The following is a 26,893-nucleotide window of genomic DNA, read 5'->3' on the forward strand; positions in this document are numbered from 1 at the left end:
TGCTGCTGGGCCCAAATGCTTCTGTTACCATTCCTTTTATCATCAGCCTGACTTAAAGGCAAATTGAGAATATTATGAAAGGAAGTCCAAAAACTGAAATATAATAATAATAACAATAACAATAATAATAACCCTTTCAATATAGGAGAAACTACCACTACAGACTAGTACCTCAGCATCTAAATGCTAAGGCCAGTTCTCACCTTAAGAAACTAATGCCCATTTCTCTCCCTAAATTCATCCAGTCCTTTGCCAAACGTCTGCGTTTTACCGTCATGTAGATAAGAGGTTCACTACTTTGACTATGCATTGGAATCATTGGGGGAGCTTAAAAGAAGAAAAAACAAAAAACCTGATGCTTGGGTCTCACCCCAAGACTGATTAAATTGGTCTGAGTGCATCCCTGGCCTGAGGATTTTAAAAACTGAGATATAATTTACCTACCACAAAATTCACCCTTCAAAGTATACAATTCAGTGGTTTTAGTATATTCAAAAAGTTCCATACAGTAACCCATATCTATTAGTAGTCACTCCCCGCAAACACTAATTTACTTTCTGTCTCTATGGGCAATTCTATCCTGGACAGTTCATATGACCAGAATCATATAACACACAGTCTTTGTGACTGGCTTAGCATCATGTTTTCAAGGTTCCAGTACGTTGTAGCATGTTTCAGGGTTTCATTCCTTTTTATGGCTGAATAATATTTCATTGAATGGACTTACCACATTTTATTTATCTATTCATCAGTTGATGAAAATTTGGGTTGTTTTCTCTTTTTGGCTAATATGAACAATGCCGCTATGAACATTCACCTACAGACTTTTGTGTGGACATTTGTTTTCAATTCTAGCGGTGGAATTGCTGGGTCATATGGTAACTCCATGCTTAACTTTTTGAGGAACTGCTAGACTGTTTTCCAAGGGGCTGCACCATTTTACAACCCCACAAGCAATGTAGGAAGGTTTCAATTTCTTCACATCTTCATCAACACTTCTTATTGTCCCTCTTTTTGATTATAACCATCCTCATGGGTGTGAAGCTGTAGCTCACTGTGGTTTTGATTTGCATTTCCCATGATGACTAATGATGTCAAGGCTTCTTTTCATGTGGTTATCGGCCATTTGCATATCTTCTTTGAAGAAATGACTATTCAAATTCTTTGCCTACTTTTTAATCAGATTATTTATCTTTTATCAATATTAAGAGTTCTTTATATATTCTGGATACAAGCCTCTTGGCATGGGGATTTTTAAAAGTCCTCAGTGATGTCACACACAACCAAGGTTGTAAATCACTGATGTTAGAACAAAGCCTCAAAAAGATTATACTAGCAAAATAAGAGAACTTTTGATTCCAAGTTTCAAGAAAAGTAAGATTTAATAATAGCTCTTACAGTTTTAGTAAATAAGGAGAAACGGATGTATGAAAAATGATGACTCCCTAAATACATCATACTAGCAGTAAAACTGCTAAATTCCCACCTGTTGACGCTTTTCAATTAACTGGTACTAAATTCCTCCTTTTAAAATGAAGATCAAATATCTGCATGAAAAAAAATCATACTTTTGGTCATCTTTGCCTGAACCTTAGGATTCTATAAATGAAATATTCAGGTTAGGGCTGGGCAGCCAAGGGCTCTATTCATGTTTGTTAATAATAATATGCAGGCAAGATGGCAGACTGGTGAGCTGTATGTTTTAGTTACTCCTCCAGGAAAGTAGGTAAAAAGCCAGGAACTGCGTGGACTGGACACCACAGAGCAATCTGTCTTTGGGCATACTTCATACAACACTCATGAAAACGTGGAACTGCTGAGATCAGCGAAATCTGTAAGTTTTTGCGGCCAGGGGACCCGCGCCCCTCCCTGCCAGGCTCAGTCCCGGGGGAGGAGGGGCTGTCAGCTCCAGGAAGGAGAAGGGAGAATTGCAGTGGCTGCTCTCATCGGAAACTCATTCTACTGATTCAAACTCCAACCATAGATAGACTGAGGCCAGACACCAGAGACTCTGAGAGCAGCCAGCCCAGCAGAGAGGAGACAGGCATAGAAGGAAAACAACACGAGAAGCTCCAAAGTAAAAGCAGAGGATTTTTGGAGTTCTGGTGAACACAGAAAGGGGAAGGGCGGAGATCAGGCCTTGAGGCGCATATGCAAATCCCGAAGCAAGGCTGATCTCTCTGCCCAGGGCACCTTTCCTTAATGGCCCTGGTTGCTTTGTCTATTAGCATTTCAATAACCCATTAGATCTCTGAGGAGGGCCGTTTTTTTTTTTTAAATCCTTTTTGCTTTTTCTAAAACAATTACTCTAAGAAGCTCAATACAGAAAGCTTCAAAGAATTGAAATTTGGGCACGTCAAGTCAAGAGCAGAAATAAGAGAGCTCTGAGACAAAAGGCAATAATCCAGTGGCTGAGAAAATTCACTAAACAACACAACTTCCCAAGAAAAGGGGGGTGTCCGCTCACAGCCACCATCCTGGTGGACAGGAAACACTCCTGCCCATCGCCAGCCCCATAGCCCAGAGCTGCCCCAGACAACCCAGTGTGACGGAAGTGCTTCAAATAACAGGTACACACCACAAAACTGGGCGTGGACATTAGCCTTCCCTGCAACCTCAGCTGAATGTCCCAGAGCTGGGAAGGGGGAGCAGTGTGAATTAACAGAGCCCCATTCAGCCATCATTTGAGCAGACTGGGAGCCTCCCAACACAGCCCAGCAGCCCAGAACTGCCCTGGGGGGACGGCACTCACCTGTGACATAGCACAGTCATCCCTCAACAGAGGACCCGGGGTGCACAGCCTGGAAGAGGGGCCCACTTGCAAGTCTCAGGAGCCATACGCCAATACCAAAGACTTGTGGGTCAGTGGCAGAGACAAACTGTGGCAGGACTGAACTGAAGGATTAGACTATTGCAGTAGCTTTAAAACTCTAGGATCATCAGGGAGATTTGATTGTTAGGGCCACCCCCCCTCCCCGACTGCCCAGAAACACGCCCCACATACAGGGCAGGCAACACCAACTACACACGCAAGCTTGGGACACCAATTGGGCCCCACAAGACTCACTCCCCCACTCACCAAAAAGGCTAAGCAGGGGAGATCTGGCTTGTGGAGAACAGGTGGCTCGTGGACGCCACCTGCTGGTTAGTTAGAGAAAGTGTACTCCACGAAGCTGTAGATCTGATAAATTAGAGATAAGGACTTCAACTGATCTACAAACCCTAAAAGAACCCTATCAAGGACAGCAAATGCCACGAGGCCAAAAACAACAGAAAATTATAAAGCATATGAAAAAACCAGACGATATGGATAACCCAAGCCCAAGCACCCAAATCAAAAGACCAGAAGAGACACACCTAGAGCAGCTACTCAAAGAACTAAAGATGAACAATGAGACCCTAGTACGGGATATGAAGGAAATCAAGAAGACCCTAGAAGAGCATAAAGAAGACATTGCAAGACTAAATAAAAAAATGGATGATCTTATGGAAATTAAAGAAACTGTTGACCAAATTAAAAAGATTCTGGACACTCATAGTACAAGACTAGAGGAAGTTGAACAACGAATCAGTGACCTGGAAGATGACAGAATGGAAAATGAAAGCATAAAAGAAAGAATGGGGAAAAAAATTGAAAAACTCGAAATGGACCTCAGGGATATGATAGATAATATGAAGCATCCGAATATAAGACTCATTGGTGTCCCAGAAGGGGAAGAAAAGGGTAAAGGTCTAGGAAGAGTATTCAAAGAAATTGTTGGGGAAAACTTCCCAAATCTTCTAAACAACATAAATACACAAATCATAAATGCTCAGCGAACTCCAAATAGAATAAATCCAAAAAAACCCACTCCGAGACATATACTGATCACACTGTCAAACATAGAAGAGAAGGAGCAAGTTCTGAAAGCAGCAAGAGAAAAGCAATTCACCACATACAAAGGAAACAGCATAAGACTAAGTAGTGACTACTCAGCAGCCACCATGGAGGCGAGAAGGCAATGGCACGATATATTTAAAATTCTGAGAGAGAGGAATTTCCAGCCAAGAATACTTTATCCAGCAAAGCTCTCCTTCAAATTTGAGGGAGAGCTTAAATTTTTCACAGACAAAGAAATGCTGAGAGAATTTGCTAACAAGAGACCTGCCCTACTGGAGATACTAAAGGGAGCCCTACAGACAGAGAAACAAAGACAGGACAGAGAGACTTGGAGAAAGGTTCAGTACTAAAGAGATTCGGTATGGGTACAATAAAGGATATTAATAGAGAGAGGGGAAAAATATGGCAAACATAATCCAAAGGATAAGATGGCCGATTCAAGAAATGCCTTCACGGTTTTAACGTTGAATGTAAATGGATTAAACTCCCCAATTAAAAGATATAGATTCGCAGAATGGATCAAAAAAAATGAACCATCAATATGTTGCATACAAGAGACTCATCTTAGACACAGGGACACAAAGAAATTGAAAGTGAAAGGATGGAAAAAAATATTTCATGCAAGCTACAGCCAAAAGAAAGCAGGTGTAGCAATATTAATCTCAGATAAAATAGACTTCAAATGCAGGGATGTTTTGAGAGACAAAGAAGGCCACTACATACTAATAAAAGGGGCAATTCAGCAAGAAGAAATAACAATCGTAAATGTCTATGCACCCAATCAAGGTGCCACAAAATACATGAGAGAAACATTGGCAAAACTAAAGGAAGCAATTGATGTTTCCACAATAATTGTGGGAGACTTCAACACATCACTCTCTCCTATAGATAGATCAACCAGACAGAAGACCAATAAGGAAATTGAAAACCTAAACAATCTGATAAATGAATTAGATTTAACAGACATCTACAGGACATTACATCCCAAATCACCAGGATACACATACTTTTCTAGTGCTCACGGAACTTTCTCCAGAATAGATCATATGCTGGGACATAAAACAAGCCTCAATAAATTTAAAAAGATTGAAATTATTCAAAGCACATTCTCTGACCACAATGGAATACAATTAGAAGTCAATAACCATCAGAGACTTAGAAAATTCACAAATACCTGGAGGTTAAACAACACACTCCTAAACAATCAGTGGGTTAAAGAAGAAATAGCAAGAGAAATTGCTAAATATATAGAGACGAATGAAAATGAGAACACAACATACCAAAACCTATGGGATGCAGCAAAAGCAGTGCTAAGGGGGAAATTTATAGCACTAAACGCATATATTAAAAAGGAAGAAAGAGCCAAAATCAAAGAACTAATGGATCAACTGAAGAAGCTAGAAAATGAACAGCAAACCAATCCTAAACCAAGTAGAAGAAAAGAAATAACAAGGATTAAAGCAGAAATAAATGACATAGAGAACAAAAAAACAATAGAAAGGATAAATATCACCAAAAGTTGGTTCTTTGAGAAGATCAACAAGATTGACAAGCCCCTAGCTAGACTGACAAAATCAAAAAGAGAGAAGACCCATATAAACAAAATAATGAATGAAAAAGGTGACATAACTGCAGATCCTGAAGAAATTAAAAAAATTATAAGAGGATATTATGAACAACTGTATGGCAACAAACTGGATAATGTAGAAGAAATGGACAATTTCCTGGAAACATATGAACAACCTAGACTGACCAGAGAAGAAATAGAAGACCTCAACCAACCCATCACAAGCAAAGAGATCCAATCAGTCATCAAAAATCTTCCCACAAATAAATGCCCAGGGCCAGATGGCTTCACAGGGGAATTCTACCAAACTTTCCAGAAAGAACTGACACCAATCTTACTCAAACTCTTTCAAAACATTGAAAAAAATGGAACACTACCTAACTCATTTTATGAAGCTAACATCAATCTAATACCAAAACCAGGCAAAGATGCTACAAAAAAGGAAAACTACCGGCCAATCTCCCTAATGAATATAGATGCAAAAATCCTCAACAAAATACTTGCAAATCGAATCCAAAGACACATTAAAAAAATCATACACCATGACCAAGTGGGGTTCATTCCAGGCATGCAAGGATGGTTCAACATCAGAAAAACAATCAATGTATTACAACACATTAAAAACTCGAAAGGGAAAAATCAATTGATCATCTCAATAGATGCTGAAAAAGCATTTGACAAAATCCAACATCCCTTTTTGATAAAAACACTTCAAAAGGTAGGAATTGAAGGAAACTTCCTCAACATGATAAAGAGCATATATGAAAAACCCACAGCCAGCATAGTACTCAATGGTGAGAGACTGAAAGCCTTCCCTCTAAGATCAGGAACAAGACAAGGATGCCCGCTGTCACCACTGTTATTCAACATTGTGCTGGAAGTGCTAGCCAGGGCAATCCGGCAAGACAAAGAAATAAAAGGCATCCAAATTGGAAAAGAAGAAGTAAAACTGTCATTGTTTGCAGATGATATGATCTTATATCTAGAAAACCCTGAGAAATCAACGATACACCTACTAGAGCTAATAAACAAATTTAGCAAAGTAGCGGGATACAAGATTAATGCACATAAGTCAGTAATGTTTCTATATGCTAGAAATGAACAAACTGAAGAGACACTCAAGAAAAAGATACCATTTTCAATAGCAACTAAAAAAATCAAGTACCTAGGAATCAACTTAACCAAAGATGTAAAAGACCTATACAAAGAAAACTACATAACTCTACTAAAAGAAATAGAAGGGGACCTTAAAAGATGGAAAAATATTCCATGTTCATGGATAGGAAGGCTAAATGTCATTAAGATGTCAATTCTACCCAAACTCATCTACAGATTCAATGCAATCCCAATCAAATTCCAACAACCTACTTTGCAGACTTGGAAAAGCTAGTTATCAAATTCATTTGGAAAGGGAAGATGCCTCGAATTGCTAAAGACACTCTAAAAAAGAAAAACGAAGTGGGAGGACTTACACTCCCTGACTTTGAAGCTTATTATAAAGCCACAGTTGCCAAGACAGCATGGTACTGGCACAAAGATAGACATATAGATCAATGGAATCGAATTGAGAATTCAGAGATAGACCCTCAGATCTATGGCCGACTGATCTTTGATAAGGCCCCCAAAGTCACCGAACTGAGCCATAATGGTCTTTTCAACAAATGGGGCTGGGAGAGTTGGATATCCATATCCAAAAGAATGAAAGAGGACCCCTACCTCACCCCCTACACAAAAATTAACTCAAAATGGACCAAAGATCTCAATATAAAAGAAAGTACCATAAAACTCCTAGAAGATAATGTAGGAAAACATCTTCAAGACCTTGTACTAGGAGGCCACTTCCTAGACTTTACACCCAAAGCACAAGCAACAAAAGAGAAAATAGATAAATGGGAACTCCTCAAGCTTAGAAGTTTCTGCACCTCAAAGGAATTTCTCAAAAAGGTAAAGAGGCAGCCAACTCAATGGGAAAAAATTTTTGGAAACCATGTATCTGACAAAAGACTGATATCTTGCATATACAAAGAAATCCTACAACTCAATGACAATAGTACAGACAGTCCAATTATAAAATGGGCAAAAGATATGAAAAGACAGTTCTCTGAAGAGGAAATACAAATGACCAAGAAACACATGAAAAAATGTTCAGCTTCACTAGCTATTAGAGAGATGCAAATTAAGACCACAATGAGATACCATCTAACACCGGTTAGAATGGCTGCCATTAAACAAACAGGAAACTACAAATGCTGGAGGGGATGTGGAGAAATTGGAACTCTTATTCATTGTTGGTGGGACTGTATAATGGTTCAGCCACTCTGGAAGTCAGTCTGGCAGTTCCTTAGAAAACTAGATATAGAGCTACCATTCGATCCAGCGATTGCACTCCTCGGTATATACCCGGAAGATCGGAAAGCAGTGACACGAACAGATATCTGCACGCCAATGTTCATAGCAGCATTATTCACAATTGCCAAGAGATGGAAACAACCCAAATGTCCTTCAACAGATGAGTGGATAAATAAAATGTGGTATATACACACGATGGAATACTACGCGGCAGTAAGAAAGAACGATCTGGTGAAACATATGACAACATGGATGAACCTTGAAGACATAATGCTGAGCGAAATAAGCCAGGCACAAAAAGAGAAATATTATATGCTACCACTAATGTGAACTTTGAAAAATGTAAAACAAATGGTTTAAAATGTAGAATGTAGGGGAACTAGCAGTAGAGAGCAATTAAGGAAGGGGGAACAATAATCCAGGAAGAACAGATAAGCTATTTAACGTTCTGGGGATGCCCAGAAATGACTATGGTCTGTTAATTTCTGATGGTTGTAGTAGGAACAAGTTCACTGAAATGTTGCTATATTATGTAACTTTCTTGGGGTAAAGTAGGAACATGTTGGAAGTTAAGCAGTTATCTTAGGTTAGTTGTCTTTTTCTTACTCCCTTGCTATGGTCTCTTTGAAATGCTCTTTTATTGTATGTTTGTTTTCTTTTTAACTTTTTTTTTCATACAGGTGATTTGAAAAAAGAAGGGAAAGTTAAAAAAAAAAAAAAAAAAAAAAAAAAAGATGTAGTGCCCCCTTGAGGAGCCTGTGGAGAATGCAGGGGTATTCGCCTACCCCACCTCCATGGTTGCTAACATGACCACAGACATAGGGGACTGGTGGTTTGATGGGTTGAGCCCTCTACCATAAGTTTTACCCTTGGGAAGACGGTTGCTGCAAAGGAGAGGCTAGGCCTCCCTGTATTTGTGCCTAAGAGTCTCCTCCTGAATGCCTCTTTGTTGCTCAGATGTGGCCCTCTCTCTCTGGCTAAGCCAACTTGAAAGGTGAAATCACTGCCCTCCCCCCTACGTGGGATCAGACACCCAGGGAAGTGAATCTCCCTGGCAACGTGGAATATGACTCCCAGGGAGGAATGTAGACCTGGCACCGTGGGACGGAGAACATCTTCTTGACCAAAAGGGGGATGTGAAAGGAAATGAAATAAGCTTCAGTGGCAGAGAGATTCCAAAAGGAGCCGAGAGGTCACTCTGGTGGGCACTCTTATGCACACTTTAGACAACCCTTTTTAGGTTCTAAAGAATTGGGGTAGCTGGTGGTGGATACCTGAAACTATCAAACTACAACCCAGAACCCATGAATCTCGAAGACAGTTGTATAAAAATGTAGCTTATGAGGGGTGACAATGGGATTGGGAAAGCCATAAGGACCAAACACCACTTTGTCTAGTTTATGGATGGATGTGTAGAAAAGTAGGGGAGGGAAACAGACAGACAAAGGTACCCAGTGTTCTTTTTTACTTCAATTGCTCTTTTTCACTCTAATTATTATTCTTGTTATTTTTGTGTGTGTGCTAATGAAGGTGTCAGGGATTGATTTAGGTGATGAATGTACAACTATGTAATGGTACTGTAAACAATCGAAAGTACAATTTGTTTTGTATGACTGCGTGGTATGTGAATATATCTCAATAAAATGATGATTTAAAAAAAAAAAAAAAAAAAAAAAAAAAAAGAGAATGAATACAGCTTTTAGCTATTTCTTATTTGTATTCTCTCCTTTGCAGAACTTAAAACGTAATCTTAATTTACTTGTTTCAGAGAACATTTCAAATTAGGCAGGAGTGTATATGAGCTTGTAGAAACAAGGCTTGCTAATACTAAAATGACCTGTGTTCAGTGATTAAACACTTTCTTTGCCAATCCATTATCACCAGATACTTGTTGTAGCTCCGATTAAAATTAAACTATGTTGCTATCTAGATTATAAGTCCATTGTAATTAGAAAGGTTATTCAATTCTTAAAGTTTAATGGGTAGAGACAGCATTTCTGGCTTTTTTTCAAATAGGTGGTTATTTCTCAGCAAGTTCTTAGTATAGAGTTTAGTCAATGAAGCCCCTCAAAAGCATTAAACTGTCATAAATTCTAAAAAAGGTACCCTATAAGTTTTTATTTGAGAAATGGATAACATTGTTGTTAAAAGATAGGGATCTTATGCAATATTCCGAATCTATTCATTTATTTTGATTATAATATGCCATTTTCTACTACTATACCAGTTTAAAATGAAACCTGTTTTTTCAATGCAAAAATATATTTTAAAAAATAGAAAAAAAAAAAAAAAAAAAAAAAAAAAAAAAAAAAAAGAAAGTACCATAAAACTCCTAGAAGATAATGTAGGAAAACATCTTCAAGACCTTGTATTAGGAGGCCACTTCCTAGACTTTACACCCAAAGCACAAGCAACAAAAGAGAAAATAGATAAATGGGAACTCCTCAAGCTTAGAAGTTTCTGCACCTCAAAGGAATTTCTCAAAAAGGTAAAGAGGCAGCCAACTCAATGGGAAAAAATTTTTGGAAACCATGTATCTGACAAAAGACTGATATCTTGCATATACAAAGAAATCCTACAACTCAATGACAATAGTACAGACAGCCCAATTATAAAATGGGCAAAAGATATGAAAAGACAGTTCTCTGAAGAGGAAATACAAATGACCAAGAAACACATGAAAAAATGTTCAGCTTCACTAGCTATTAGAGAGATGCAAATTAAGACCACAATGAGATACCATCTAACACCGGTTAGAATGGCTGCCATTAAACAAACAGGAAACTACAAATGCTGGAGGGGATGTGGAGAAATTGGAACTCTTATTCATTGTTGGTGGGACTGTATAATGGTTCAGCCACTCTGGAAGTCAGTCTGGCAGTTCCTTAGAAAACTAGATATAGAGCTACCATTCGATCCAGCGATTGCACTCCTCGGTATATACCCGGAAGATCGGAAAGCAGTGACACGAACAGATATCTGCATGCCAATGTTCATAGCAGCATTATTCACAATTGCCAAGAGATGGAAACAACCCAAATGTCCTTCAACAGATGAGTGGATAAATAAAATGTGGTATATACACACGATGGAATACTACGCGGCAATAAGAAGGAACGATCTGGTGAAACATATGACAACATGGATGAACCTTGAAGACATAATGCTGAGCGAAATAAGCCAGGCACAAAAAGAGAAATATTATATGCTACCACTAATGTGAACTTTGAAAAATGTAAAACAAATGGTTTATAATGTAGAATGTAGGGGAACTAGCAGTAGAGAGCAATTAAGGAAGGGGGAACAATAATCCAGGAAGAACAGATAAGCTATTTAACGTTCTGGGGATGCCCAGAAATGACTATGGTCTGTTAATTTCTGATGGTTGTAGTAGGAACAAGTTCACTGAAATGTTGCTATATTATGTAACTTTCTTGGGGTAAAGTAGGAACATGTTGGAAGTTAAGCAGTTATCTTAGGTTAGTTGTCTTTTTCTTACTCCCTTGCTATGGTCTCTTTGAAATGCTCTTTTATTGTATGTTTGTTTTCTTTTTAACTTTTTTTTTCATACAGGTGATTTGAAAAAAGAAGGGAAAGTTAAAAAAAAAAAAAAAAAAAAAAAAAAAAAAAGAAAAAAGACAAACAAGGGGAAAAAAAAAAAAAAAAGATGTAGTGCCCCCTTGAGGAGCCTGTGGAGAATGCAGGGGTATTCGCCTACCCCACCTCCATGGTTGCTAACATGACCACAGACATAGGGGACTGGTGGTTTGATGGGTTGAGCCCTCTACCATAAGTTTTACCCTTGGGAAGACGGTTGCTGCAAAGGAGAGGCTAGGCCTCCCTGTATTTGTGCCTAAGAGTCTCCTCCTGAATGCCTCTTTGTTGCTCAGATGTGGCCCTCTCTCTCTGGCTAAGCCAACCTGAAAGGTGAAATCACTGCCCTCCCCCCTACGTGGGATCAGACACCCAGGGAAGTGAATCTCCCTGGCAACGTGGAATATGACTCCCAGGGAGGAATGTAGACCTGGCACCGTGGGACGGAGAACATCTTCTTGACCAAAAGGGGGATGTGAAAGGAAATGAAATAAGCTTCAGTGGCAGAGAGATTCCAAAAGGAGCCGAGAGGTCACTCTGGTGGGCACTCTTATGCACACTTTAGACAACCCTTTTTAGGTTCTAAAGAATTGGGGTAGCTGGTGGTGGATACCTGAAACTATCAAACTACAACCCAGAACCCATGAATCTCGAAGACAGTTGTATAAAAATGTAGCTTATGAGGGGTGACAATGGGATTGGGAAAGCCATAAGGACCAAACACCACTTTGTCTAGTTTATGGATGGATGTGTAGAAAAGTAGGGGAAGGAAACAAACAGACAAAGGTACCCAGTGTTCTTTTTTACTTCAATTGCTCTTTTTCACTCTAATTATTATTCTTGTTATTTTTGTGTGTGTGCTAATGAAGGTGTCAGGGATTGATTTAGGTGATGAATGTACAACTATGTAATGGTACTGTAAACAATCGAAAGTACAATTTGTTTTGTATGACTGCGTGGTATGTGAATATATCTCAATAAAATGATGATTTAAAAAAAAAAAAAATAATAATAATAATATGCAAAATACAAGCAAGAAAATTCATTCAAAATAAGAATATCTTGTCAAAAACTAATTTTCAGTCCTGTTTATAAACCTCTTTTAAAGGCCTTCAAGCAATGTGAGAAGAGAATCTTAGCTGACATTTGAATTGCTTTCTTTTCTAGACTCTTAAGATAATCAACAAAAGGCTGACCTTGTGAGGTCCCTCTACATAAGCTAGTAACAAGCCATTTGGAGGGAGGCTTCTGCGGGTTGCTGGTGCTGAGTTCCAACTTGGCGGGCCGGGGCCAGGGAACCTGGTCAGCCCCTGGGGGAGGCGATGGGCATGGGCAGTAGCGCCCTCCACAGCCCCCCGGGCCTGAGAAAGTGGAGCCGGCTACAGGCCCCATCTCCCTCACCCAAAATACAACCGTTAGAGGAAGCTTGCCGGAGAAAACCGCCCCCCTTATCTTGCCCGCACACTCCCCGTTGCCAGAGCAACTCCCGCCACCGCCAGTGCGCATACACCGTTGCCAGAGCAACTCCCGCCCCTTTTCAAACGACCTCCGCGCCCTCTCAGAACCAATCCTAGCCTTTATCCCCTCAGCATTGCCATGTAAGGACCCCACACCCCTAACACCGACCCCGCCCTCTATGCCACCCTATATAACTTGTGCTCACCCCTGAATAAAGGCTTTTGTTCTATCCCCACGAGAGGAGAGTGTTTCGCGTTCCTCTCTCGCCGCCCTCCACACCTTGCACACCTCCGCCGGGAACTCGGCCAAGTCCCCCGCCTCACTTTCGCCTCCGGGAAGAGCTGCCGCCGGTACCCCTTAAGCAACCCTGAGCGCAGAGGGTTCCATGGGTGCCCGCCCCTAGCTGCGACCGCAGCTTCGTTCCTCTAAGATGTGGTTCTCAAAGTGTGGTCCCTGGGCCAGTAGTGTCAGCACACCCTGGATCTTGTGAGAAATGTAAATTCTTGGACCCCACCCCAGACCTCCTGGATCAGAAACATTGTGGGTGGGGACCAGCCATCAGGGTTTTAATCAGCCCAAGAACTGATTCTGATGCATGCTCAAGTTTGAGTTCCACTGCCTTTAAAAAATTTTCCTCACATTTCCCATATGTACATCCAGCAGACACCCTTTGGTATGGGCCCTATTTTTCCTAAAGCTGAAACACCACCAGGCATTCCCTAATGATTTGAAGGCTCTAAGGGTCTTCATTTTTTTTTTTTTTTCCAGACAATTTCAGACACCACTGGGTCAGACCCCACAAGTATCCCTATTTCAGCATTTTCAACTCTAAGAACACCCAAAGCTTCAAATGGGATGGCAAGCACATCATTTTACAGGAAGCCCTATTTTAGCAGACTCAAAACCAGTATTGCCAACCTAAAGATACCTCAGTGTGCTTACATTTAGCTATTAGAAATAGGATTTAATTTATAAAATCCTGCAGGGACAAATACAGAGAAGGAGCCCATCCCCAACTAAAATTAGGTGAGGGAGGAAAGCCCTTTTGTGGATACCTCGATGGATACCACAGTGGGGTGTAGGGGATGCATCAAGGATATGCTGCCAACACTCTGGGGTCTTGGTTCTGTATGCCTGCTGGCTGCTTTGGGCCAAGTCCTACTGAGGCTAGTGAGCTTGTCAGCTCTTCTTCCAGTCCCTTCTTACTCCTTCCCTTGGATTTGGACCATTAGGTCTACAGTTGGCAAACCAAACGCTGTGGGTTTGGTCTTTCTTCACTCTCTCCTCTACCTCCAGTCCAATAAAGCCTTCCTGATGGACTCTCATGAATAAGGACACTCTCAGGACATGTCCTGAGTCAGTGGTCACAGCTGATGTGCTCAGAGGGCCACGCTAGTATAAAGCAGAGAGGATGGAGTGAAGAGGACCTGAGGCCCACAGGCATGGCAGGACCTGAGCTGAGCTGGAGGGCTCCTTCCCTGGTGCAGTGGCAGCCACTCCAAAGCTCTAATCCACTGGGGCCTTGCAAAAATGCAGGCCAGGGGCCTGGACCTTCTGTATTTCTAGAGAAGCTAGAAGTCCCAGTTTTTTATATATACTCTCCTAATTTTAAAATGTTACCCACTAACTAGACAAAATTTAATCCTATATAACCTGAACCAAATCATGGAGAAATATTGGACAAACCCAAATGGGGACATTCTGCAATAAATGATATGTACACTTCAAAAATGCCATTGTCACGAAAGATAAAGACAGACAGGGGAGTTGTTCCAGATTACAAAAGACTGAAGAGACAGGCCACCTGAATGCAATGCAGGATCTGAATTGGGACGTTCAATGCAGGACATTATTGGGACTATAACAAAATCTGAATAAGGGCAATAGATTAGATAGGATTGCGTGGATCTTAATTGCATGATTTTGATCATTGTACCTCAGTTATATAAGAGAAAGTCCTTGCTTTTAAGAAATACACACTGAAGTATTTGGAGGTAAGGGGGCATCACTCTGTAATTTACCCTCAAATGGTTCAGAAAAAAAAAAAAAATATATATATATATATATGTACACATAGATAAATATATAGAGAAAGCAAGAGAATGATAAAGCAAATGTAAATTGCTAATGGATGGTGGTGATGGTAGTACAACATTGTGAACATAATTAACAGCACTGAAATATATATCTGAATGTGATTAAAGGGGGAAATGTATATATGGTAACAGAATAAAATTTTTTTAAAAAATCCATGAAACTGTACTGCAAACAGTGAACCCTAAGTTAAACCATCGACTATAGTTAATAGTATAATTATAAAAATGTGCTATCATCAATTATAACAAATGTTCCACACCAGTGCAAGGTGGCAATAATAGAATAGTATATGGGAATCCTGTATTGTATGCATGACTGCTCTATAAACCCACAACTTCCCTAATAAAGAAAAAAAAGTTTCAAGAAATGAATTACTTTCCAAGTCAAACAAACCCAAACGACATCAGGATGCTGGTTTGTGTCTGCTGGCCTCTAGGATTTGGGGGCTCTCTGCACTCCACAAGGCTCTTATCCTTCCCCACTGGGATGGTTAATTTCATGTGTCAACTTGGCTACGTTATGATATCTAGTTGTTCGGTCAAGCAAGAACTGACCTGATTGTTACTGTACAAGTATTTTGGAGATGGATTTGCATCTATAGTCACTGCTGATTGCATCTACAATCAACAAAAGAAACTGCCCTCAGCAATGAGGGGAGTCATCTCATCCCATATGTTGGAGATCTTTAAAGCCAGAACTGAGCATTTCAAGAGTCAGAAAGAATTCCTGCCTCTAAGTTACCAGCCAGTTTCTCCTGAAGAATTCAACCTCCCCTTCATCGGAGTTTCTGACTTGTGGCCCGCCTGAACAGAATCTGGACTTGCCAATCACCGTGGTCACGTGAGCCAATTCCTATAATCTCTTAATATTCATGCACACACACACACACGCGTGCATATCCTGTTGGTTCTGTTTCTTGGAGAACCCTAACAGACTCCCTAACTCTAACTCCGACCTCTAGGGACAAGGCAAAGAATACACAATCCACAGCAGCCTGGGCATCTGGAAGCACAGCACAAAAACCTGAAGCCAAGAATGCTGGGGGAGAGCAGGGGTCAGTGATGCCGCAGCTCAGAAGCTGGCCTGGAGCCACCTGGAAGGGTGTGTGGGGTGTGGCAGGGGTGGGGCAGCTTCAAGGGTTGAAGCTCTGGTGGGCTGGTGCTCAGGGACATGGCTAATTCCTGTTTCTCCTGCTAAGTGTGTCCCCAGAAGAGAGCTCACTGACCTCACACACGACAGCATGATTCTCTTCGTCTTGGGCCTCTATTAGCTCCGCCAGGAAGTATTCACCATAAGTCTCTCTCAGAATTGTGTCGTGGTGCATAAATATTGGCATGAGGTCGTCATGATCTTCCACCCTGTTCAACAGAAAAGTTTAAGTTCAGTGTCCATTCGTTTGCTTGCTCCTTCAATTGAGAACCTACAATGCGTGGCAGACAGACCCTGGTCCAAAGGCCACGCATTCAGAGACACTACCATGAGATGAACTTATACTCTAAAAGGAGAAACAGACAATAAAAATGGAACAAATAGATAGTTTCAAACCTTTCAAACAGCGGTAAGTGCTTTGAGATGGAGACTGTCGGGGCGAGAGGTCGGGGAAGACCTCTCTGAGAAGCTGAGACCTGAACGGAGAACAGGAGAGGCAGCTGGGTTGGGAACTGTGGAAGCGGAACGTTCCAGGACACAGGACACACTCGGCATGCTTGGGTGTGGAATGCAGGGCAGCATTTGTCACGAGCCAAATGACAAGAAGCCGGGATGGCATTTCCCAAACGTGTTCCAAGGAACATCACTTCTATGGTATTGTCCTAGCATTTCCTGCCATCCCCAGAAAAGAATTTCAACGTAAAAAAACAACTGCCTGTTATATGTCCCCTCCTGGAGTGTCACCGTTAAATATTTAAGACTGAACTGAGACGTTCTACAACAAAGAATCTCAAACCTTGTTTGTGCATTTCTCAAATGCTGGCCTGTGGAACCCTTTATTCCCAAGACATCTAGAACTTCCCACAGAGGAAGATGCTTGAAGGCAATGACGCGCTGCTCACCACCCTGCAGACATCCACCTGGAACTGGGATGCCCAGCACGCCCCACGGTACTCTGACCTGGCGAAGACAATGAGTGGGTGTGTCTGGGGTGTATCTGGTGGTCCTGGCTCTGGGACTCCGTATTGCTGCCACATTTAACATTCCTTATTTCTTTGTAGTACACTCTTGGTTAAATTTAGTATTCTATTTTACCTGTCTAGGATTTTCTTACATGTTTTCCCCAGTATTCTTCTTGTAAAAATGTTCTGGATTTGTATTATTTTTTCCTAGTATATATGATTTAGCTACTAACCTTTATTCTTCCCTCTTTAATTGATTACTATGCCATCTTCATCATCCCATCTTATCTTCTTTATGTTCGCTTTGATGTAAACAGTAGCTCCCTCTATTGAGCAATTAGTATGTACACAAGCTCCAAGCTTTAGCTACATTCTCTCTGTTGCTATACTTTTCATAGCACGGCCATCTTCATCTTACAAGGCTTGTGATGAAATGCCCTTCCTGAGACGGCACAAAGAGTTGGCAGCAAAGCCATGATGTGGACTCAGGGCTGCTGACTCAAGCCTGGCCATCATACACTCCTCCAGTCCCTGCTGGGACAAATCCCCGATCCTACCACAGCCCCGCTTTCCAAACCCAACCCCTTTAAAGTGAACAATCCAATGCACTCTGAGTGAAAATCTCCACCTTGCTCCTGAAGACTTCACCTCTGGTGACACAGGCTGAGCTCTTGAAATGTTAGTTTTTTGAGAACAGTAAATATCTTGATGAAGAAATGCATATTTGAAAAACCAGCTCTCTGATCTATAAAACCTCAGAGCTAAGGCAAGAGCTAGCCAACAGACCACAGAACAACAAGGAAAAAAAAATACACAGAAGGTGACAACCAGGGGGACCACCAATGTTAACTCCTAGGCTGAATCTTCTATCAACTTCTTGCAGGACCCTCTGGAAAGGGAGACAGCAAAGGGCCCTTCTTCAGGCAATGGGGATCTTTCTCTATATGCTAGAAACCTGGCTCTGACATCACCGCTACGAAACATCCTCACTCCATCATGCCAGAGCACCAGCAGGATTCTCTAGTCGTGAGTCTGAAACAAGGGCCTAGAAACAGACACCTACTGCATTTTTAGAATGGACATGGCTGTACCCCTGATTCCATAATCATTTTTCAGTCTATTTCAGCTCTTCACTAGTGTTTTAAAGTTGTCCATGGCACGTGTCCATCCATTTTCGTGTGCATGTGATCACTCTGACAGCTATCAGTGAACATCTGTGGCTGGGGGGACTGCAGCTGCACGGCAAACATCAAAGCTTTGTGGTACTCTTTTTTTTTTCTTTATTAGAGAAGTGGAGGGTTTACAAAAGAATCATGCATGAAATACAGGATTCCCATATACCACTCTACTATGAACACCTTGCATTGGTGTGGAACATTTGTTACAATTGATGGTAGCACTTTTCTAATCAATGGATGGGATGGGCAAGTTTATTACCACAGAAGTTCAAATCGTTGCACAGATTCCCATCGGCTACTGTAGGCATAAACTCTGCCATTCCATCCGCTATTACTAATCTATTTTAAAATCCCACTTTCCTCAGCTCTCTCCCTTACTCAAAAACTTTTGCCAGTTCCTCAGTTTCTGGAACGCACACAGTCCTTAGCCTTGTTTTTAAGCCACCATCTTTCCATACTTATCACCAATGACTCTGCGAGTTGATCCACTCCCTGTCCCTAAAAGGGGCCTTAGCACATCCCACCCTTCCTGCCCCATGCAGCACTGTGACCACACCCCTGGCCTATTCCAAATGCCACATCCCTCAAGGCTCACCTTCACTCCACCCCTCCAGTGGTTCTTCCTCTCGGCAGAGGAACCCAATACAGGACCATCCACTGCATACATGTTGCCCAGTTCTGGGGTAATTTCTTGTGGCTCATGTGTGGCATCTTCCCCAGCAGGGAATGAATATGCTCTTGGAGGCGAGAGAGTGAATTCTGTGCTTCCCTGCACACTCCGCAGCACCCGGTGCAGAGGCCTACATCACGCGGCAGCAGCCAGCAGGAACCAGGCCCTTCTACATACTGAGAGCACTGAGCAGGTGCAATCATTACGCCAGCTCCCCGGATGAGGGAAGTGTGGGTTCACAGGGCAGACATGCCTGGGAGGTTTGTACCCAGCAAGCCTGGCACTAGAAACCCTCGCTGATCCCCAGCCTCCCAACTCAGCCTCTGACTCCTATGAGCTGAGTAACTGCAGACAAGCTACTTTCACCCTAAGCCTTGGTTTTCTGGTCTACGAAATGGGGTAGGGGGAGGAAAGGCTGTGAGGCTAAAAGGTGGCAAAATAACAAGGGACACACAATCTCTCGGGCACACAATAAAACCTCAGTATCAGCCCTTGTGAAGTTTCAAACCCCATTGTGGCCTGACATCCTGCCTGCTGTCTTGATCACAGCTGGCTGCCTCCATAGAAGCCCTGAGACTCTTGGGTAAAAGAGCCTAGAAATCTGTGCTGCATTTGAGAAACAGCTCACTTCTCCATTCAACAACCTGCCAAAAGGCTGCTGCTAAAAGAAGGTGTTTTTCCTATGCATAAAGAGTCCTCGGTGACATTGTTTAAAAAAAAAAAAAGATCCTGGGAGAGAATACCCAGTAAATCCATTTTGGAAATATTTTGCCAAAACTAAATGGCCGCATCAATATTTATTAACCAAGATAATTATTGACATTGTAAACAACAGAAAAACAATTCAATAGCCCAATCATTTTAAGTGGATTAAGACAGCAGACACACAGGGAACTCCAAAATCAACTGTACCACAGGTTTTTCTTGATGTGATGGACTGTGGATATCAAAATCAGGCATAAAGGTTCAGAGAGCCCAGGGACCTGAACAGATATTTGCACACTGATGTTCATAGTGGCATTATTCACAGTTGCCAAAAGATGGAAACAACCCAAGTGTCCAGGGTGTCAACGAGGGCCATCAAGTCTCTGCCATCCTTAGCTTTGCCTTCTCAACAGCCCAATGGCAAAGTTATCCCTAATCACACCTCAGTAAGAATCTTTTGGGGGAAAAAATGTAAAGAAAAGATCCAAATCGTGGCATTCTGAAGAGTCTCTCCCTTAAGGCCCTCCCAAAAATGGATAAAGAGGAACTTGTTCTGCTCAGCGCATCCCTTGGGGTAATTGATAATTGATGATCTTGCATCAGCACCAAGTGCTAATGATAAAGTATGACATCAGCCTCATGTAGTCTCAAATGACACATGACAAAGTCCAGCCCCACAGGAACAAAACATACCAGTTACCGGAAACAGTTCATGCAGGAAAGTGTTCAAATGGGGACACTCCGACTTCTCGAAGTCTCACTCTGACAAGAGCCACGCCTTCCTGTTGCGATCAGCTCAGCAGCCCCATGTACCCAGTGCCGATGCGACACACCAGTACGTCAGTGGCGATGATTATGGAAGGGTGATGGTTCACCAAAGTAAAGGTGATAGGATGCTGGGTGATGAAGCATGTCATCCAGAGACCATGCTGGTTGCTGCAGAGTTCCCTGTTGTCCCAGGCTTCACGGTGCTCCTCGAGAACCTGGCTGAAGGACTTAGTGGGGAAGATGTGAGACGTTTATCCTCTCTTCTCCCTGCCTTCCAGGGTGTCAGCAAGGGCCATCAAGTCTCTGCCATCCTTAGCTTTGCCTTCTCTGGCAGCGGGGATATAGTACCAGGAACCTCTTTGAGCTCATTCAGGAGTTTATGCGAACGAGGGGTTTGGAGGACCCCCACATCCAAAGTGAGGCAACCTGGAGGGGCTTTTGATTTTCTTAAGCTCTGGATTCTACTCCTTTTTCATTGGGCATAGGTTTCAGTGTCTAATGAGCTTTTGGGTGCTTGAGAGATCAGATATTGTTTATGGGATGTTCCTCCAAAGTAAAATAATTCTGCAACTGCTTACATTTGCAAACACACAGTTACCTCCTCCCAGCCACATTCCTAATGGAGGATATAAAAGAATGTTGCTTTACACTTGGAGAATTGTGTTATTTCAATTGTTGCCTTACTTTGGTGAGAATCACAATCCCAGAGAAAATCTGCAGCCTCTTGGGTCAGGGGGTTTTGTACCATTGCCTTGTCAGCAAAGAAACCGCTGTGAATTCACAGGTGGAAAGTCCACCTTTAAGGACTTCAATGACTGCAGCAGCAGTTCCTAGAGTAAGCCACCTCCCATACTGAGAAAAGTGCTACAGCCTCCTCCTTCCTGTCTGATGGATTCTCCATGTCCAGGGAGGATTTGCATTTTATTAGCTAAATTTTAAAATGTACCACTGAAAAAGTGATTCTGATGCCACTTTCATGTCATAAGCATTATTTTTCTTCAACCCTGGGTGTGTGTGTTCCAAGAAATCAATGTCGGAAGAAAAACAGTTCGTAGAGAATCCAATTTGGTGGTGATGCTAAAGAATGCAGTGTGCCCTGGTTCAATCAGGCTTTAACCACAAAGCTCAACAAGGAAAACCAGGGAAAACTGCAGTTAGAGCCAACTAGACAGTTGTCTTTTTATTCAGATGTGAGGAGCAGAGCAGGTTCCTGAAACAAAGCACCTGTTTCTTTCCAAGATCTTGTGTGACCTCTAGTGGTCTTCTTTAAGAAAATCGAATCCGTCATTTCTAAACTCCATATTCCATTTTAGAACTCTAAAATGGGCTTTAGAGATATCTTGCTTCTAAACCTTGGCAAATGTCATGATTTTAAAAGTTATGGAGGTTTTAAAAGCCAAAATTCCCCATGTGCTTTGACTTCAAAGTGCACTCAAGGCCAATTAGAGACCCCTGCCATTGAGAGCACCAGGATCTGATCCAAAAGTTTGTCTTGGCACAACATTGCTCCAGTTAAGAGTGTGAACTAAATTCTATTATTTGCTGGGTCACTGATCAGGACTCAAGGAAATCAATGGTGAAATTCTGGAATTGTTCTACCCCTTCTTTTTCAATGCTTTAGAATATTCATAACTGTAACGTCAGAATGCTCATTTTCATGAAGTCATTTGGAAGTCAAACTTAAGTAGATTTCTACTAAAAAAGCATGAAGCAGTCTGACAACACATAATCCTTTTTTGGCTGAGTTATCCTCCACGCCCAAGAGGACTTGGAAAAGATAAAGCGACCCCTTCTCCCCAGAAAGACCATTCTAATACTTTCTAAATCAGAGAGCATCTCAAATCATCATTGATGATGATTAATGAAGCCCCCATGAAGATTTTAAAGGGGTGCCCAGGAGCAGCTTTGCTTTATTTCAGACATTACGTACAATACAGAACAGTAACTTCATTAATTAGGGTCTAAGTAGAGGAACAGATTACATCATAATTTTCCACATGGGTAAATCAAAGAAAGGAGGAAGGGGATTACAACATCAATTCACTGGTTCTGAATATGCTAGGTAAATGACTGAAGGATAATTACCTCCCCAAACCCTTGTGTTCTTTACCGTTAATTATCAGTGCAAGGAACTACTGATGAAGCAGATGTTGAAAAAAAAAAGGGTGTGTGTGTGTGTGCAATAGACATATAGGCTCAAGGTAGCCGGAGAGGATGCTCGACCACACCCATTTGAACGTTCTGAAATGTCATCATTTTCCCAGCACTGTTAAGGAAAGAAAGTGTATTTGGGGGTATTCTCCAGACACCTGAAATCCTATATGTACCTGCAATATCTGAACTCTCATTCAAGCATTTTGGACGGAGGACTTCCTAAAATGTGTCACATTCCTTCACCTTCTAAAAGCAAAGAGCAGCAACTGTCATGATTTCACAATTTCCTCACAAATTCATTAGTATAATTTTGGCTTTGTATAAATGACCCTTCTTCTGTGAGAAAGTGCCCACTGTCATCTCTTTGCCATCAGGACTATCTCTAAATGTGTTCCTCTTGTGATTTGCGTCTTTCGGTTTTTCTGTGGGCAAGCAGGACATTGAACCATTGGAGGCTGAAATGGCAAGGTCTCAGGGTAAGGTAACTGGAAGTTTTATCTCAGCCTTTGAGGGCCTCTTCCACTTGAAGGTTATACAGACATAGCTCAGAGATACTGCAGGTTCAGTTCCAGACCACCGCAATAAAGTGAGTCACAAAATGTTTGGTTTCCCAGTGCATATAAGTTTTGTTTACACTATACGGTAGTCTATTAGGTATGCAATAACATTACATACAAAAAAACCAACATACATACCTCAATTAAAATGTGACATAGAGCCATGAAGTGAGAACATGTTGTTGGAAAAATGGTGCCAATAGATTTGTCTAAGCCACAAACCTTCAATTTATTAAAAAAAAAAAAAATGTATTTTCTGCCAAGTGCAATAAAGCAAAGCACAATAAAACAAGGTATACCTGTAGTCCTCTGCACTAAAGTTGTCAAAAGTAAAAGGAAAGAAGGAATAGTTGAAAGAGAAAGGGAGGAAGTAGGAAGGGAGGGGAGGAGTGGGGAGGGGGCAAGCCCAAATCCTAACCACTCATTACCAAGTGCTTGGTAGGAGCCAGGCACTGGGTGAGCACATCCTTCGCCCCTCTGGTGTAACATCCATCCTGAATGAGAAGTGGGGTGTCAGTAAGTAAACTCACAAAGATGTCACCTTGGCTGCCAATGGACATGCTATCTTTAGCATACAATTTATACCAAGTTCTCTATTACTAAAATGTCTTGCTGAATATCTCTATTCAAATCATTTAAGCCTTAACATTCTTCGAGGAAATGACAATTCCCAAGAACCAAACTGAGTAGACTTTCAGAAAATACTCACCTGTAATCCACACCCCCTCCCCAACCCCCCGCACCAAGAAGTGTCTGCTTTGCCAACACACCTTTGATCATCTGTCAGATCCACTTTGCTTCTCCGTACCCTGCAGAGAGTTTCTAAACTGGACATTATTTTAAATGCAAGTATTTTATTCATTTAAAGCAGAACCAGTAAAATGGCACTCAAACCCACAAATATTTAGATAAATGCAATACAAAACCACAAAATACTATTTTTGATCTAACAGATTGGCAACAATTTTAATAACTGGAAACATCCAGCACTGGAGAGGGTGTAAGAAAATAGGACTCTATTAGCTAGAATAGAAATTGACATGATATTTTGGTTGAGCAATTTGGTAGCAATGATTTTTAAATTTTAATATTTGTGCACTCTTGTCCAGAAATTCCACCTAGGGGAATTTATAACTACAGAAAAAAAATAGCACAAGCACTGGAAGATGCATTCACAAGGCTGTTTAGCACAGTATTATTTGTTGTAGAAAAAAATAAAAACAACTTAAGGGATGATTAAATGAATTCCATTAGAGCCACATGATGAAATGCCATGAAGCCGTTAAAAAGAATAAAATTGACCTGGAAAGATGACAAGCTGGTACATTAAGTAAGAAAAATACAATTAACAGATCATTTGAAGATGCCTATCTATATAGTATGTGTGTATGTATATATGTATATATACTTGTACATGTGTTTGTATTTCACCAACTCACATAGGAGGATGAAAGAATTGGGTGATTTTTACTTTTTTATTTTTCTAATTTGAGAATATAAAACCATTTTATTAAAAGAACCCATCCCCCTCATTAGTAAATAGTAGAGAAAAAAATGAGACATTTTAAAATGAAATGAAGATAAAAATACAGTTATTATTAGAGTGCTTAGAAATCCTAAGCAATTAAGTTACAGAAATTTCTCACAATATAATAAAATAAAATGTCTACTTTTGAATGCTTTTACAAGAAAACTTTCTTAAAGAATATAATCTCTTGCAGGGCAGGAGTGCCTATTTGTCTGTGCTGACACCCACAGCAGAAAATTCATAAATCAGGAAGGAAGATTTGAAAGGTGTAAGAGAAACAATTAAAAACATTATTTCACTTGCAAAAGTCCTTTTCTTCAGATTGCTTTTGGATCGCATTATCATGATCAAAGGGTTTTATAAAAAGAGGAGTACAATGTATTTAGGTATTAATAAAAAGTACAGAGAAATAGTTTTCTATGAGACATTTCTTCTTTCATCCCAAATTAGATGAATAATTTATATCTGAGCTTTTTCTCCTCCTTGATGACCTTTTTCTAGACACATGCTGCCTGGATCTCAGAATGCAAGTTAAATGCTCTACACCGATAGTAAAAGAGGGGAGAATGTTAACGCCATTGGCATAATGTTCAACATCCACAGATAAGTTTCTGGTCTCTCTCTCCTCTTCCTTCACCACCAAACTTCTCTAATCAGCAGTGAATATCCTGCAGCCTTACCTGGCTCTGCGGATATGCAGCTGAGGGTAATGGTTGTGCCGGTGACATATGTACACTGCGAAGTCCTCCTCAAATGTCAGGTTGGGGATGCTCCCCACTTGGGTAAAGACAGTTATGAGAGTTGAGCCTGTGTCACCAAGAGAAAGATATGCAGCCTCATTCTCTCAAGGAACTTTAGGGCTTCATAACAAAATGCAGTTTCCATTTCAAGTTTTGGTTTAACTGTTATAATAAAATATGCACATTGTATATATTTAGGACCCGGAGCCCATTCTTATTTCCCATTCCCAAAAGTGCACTCTTAAGCCTGAATTTGCTATGTTAGCAATTGCTAAGAGACGTGAGCTGGTTGAGGAGGCCTTACCTAAGCTCATGTAGGCCGGCACTATGAGAAAGATGAAGTGCAGTTCTGGCACCGCCTTAAACACGGTCCTGGGGAGGGAAAGAGCGTGTGGGACGGGGGTTAATAGTGAAGCAATCCCACTAGTTGGCACCTTATTGAGACAAATGCCATTTAAAAAAACAAACAACGAGGGGCTTGTAAACCCACATAGGCTCCTTTGCAGGGATTCACAAAGGCGAGAATATCCTCAAGGAGACTGACTTTTCTTCTCTGCTTGGCTTCCCAAAGGCCCCCTTTCCTATCTCCAAAGGGTGCTACGTTCACGCAGCACACCAGATTTCAGCTGATATTAACCTTTGGCCTGGCATCTGGATGCTCGGGGATGACATTACAAAGTGGCTTGAGAGCAGAGGCCCCGCCCCCGTGTGTCTGTGCAGGCTGTCAGAGAGACTCAGCGCCAGCACGCCCTGACCCTGCCGATCATATTTCGACACGCCATATTATTCGGGATGCTTCTGCAGTCTGTCATGTTTTCAAAGACAACATCGAGGAAAATTATGTTTAGAAACACCCAAGCTTGTAAAGCCTTACTCTTCCCTACTTGCCCCCAAAGAATGTTTCTTTCAGTGATGGCACCATCGACCTGTTTGCCTCAAATGACAGCCAGTTAAAGATGTGGGGACTGGACAGCAGGTTCAAAGAAACAGATTATTTTATTTGGGAAATATTACTGCTGTTCAAAGTAAATGTTTTAAATACAGTCATAAATTATAAGCAAATTAAATGCCTCAAAGAACTTCATGTAATTTTCCCAAAACATTTCAGAAATATCCACACTGTCTCTTTCAGGTCTTTTGGGCATTAACATGTTTTATTTAGGTTCCACCGACAGCCCCGCACACTTTGCCATCTGCCAGGCCTCGTCCACTCACCGAATAATCTCTTTGCAGCAGCCAATGGAATACTCGTCGACAGCCACAAAGAGGTGCATGAACAGCGTGTTTAGGGGCTGCAGGAGAAAAGAGGACACAATTATAGCTGAGCTGGGACTCAGTCTAGGTCAGAGCGGGAGACGAGGAAGGCTGCGGACAAGCACAGCTACAGAGCCGCCCCCCACTTCTGGCTGACTGTTTGCATCTAAGAAACGAGGGTCTGGGCACCATCCCTGACTCCGCTGTCCGCCTTCCATCCTCCGAGCTCAGGCTGATTCAGGGAAACTGGGACCCTGAAATAATCTGGAGCACCCTCCCTTCC

General features: G+C 41.5%; 1 protein-coding gene across 7 annotated transcripts in view; it reads right to left on the bottom strand.

The window, feature by feature from the left end:
* Nucleotides 1-26,893, bottom strand: part of CFAP61 (cilia and flagella associated protein 61) — a 302,443-nt gene that overhangs the window by 261,602 nt on the left and 13,948 nt on the right. For all 7 annotated transcript variants that reach the window (XM_037812259.1, XM_037812260.1, XM_037812258.1 and 4 more), the window contains 4 exons: nt 26,572-26,648; nt 25,661-25,728; nt 25,297-25,423; nt 16,171-16,303 (listed from right to left, as the gene is read on the bottom strand). In XM_037812259.1, coding sequence (XP_037668187.1) covers nt 16,171-16,303; nt 25,297-25,423; nt 25,661-25,728; nt 26,572-26,648 — 405 coding nt within the window. The remainder of the gene's footprint in view (nt 1-16,170; nt 16,304-25,296; nt 25,424-25,660; nt 25,729-26,571; nt 26,649-26,893) is intronic.

The sequence above is a fragment of the Choloepus didactylus genome, chromosome 19 (assembly GCF_015220235.1).
Source record: "Choloepus didactylus isolate mChoDid1 chromosome 19, mChoDid1.pri, whole genome shotgun sequence".
Classification (NCBI taxonomy): Eukaryota; Metazoa; Chordata; class Mammalia; order Pilosa; family Megalonychidae; genus Choloepus; species Choloepus didactylus.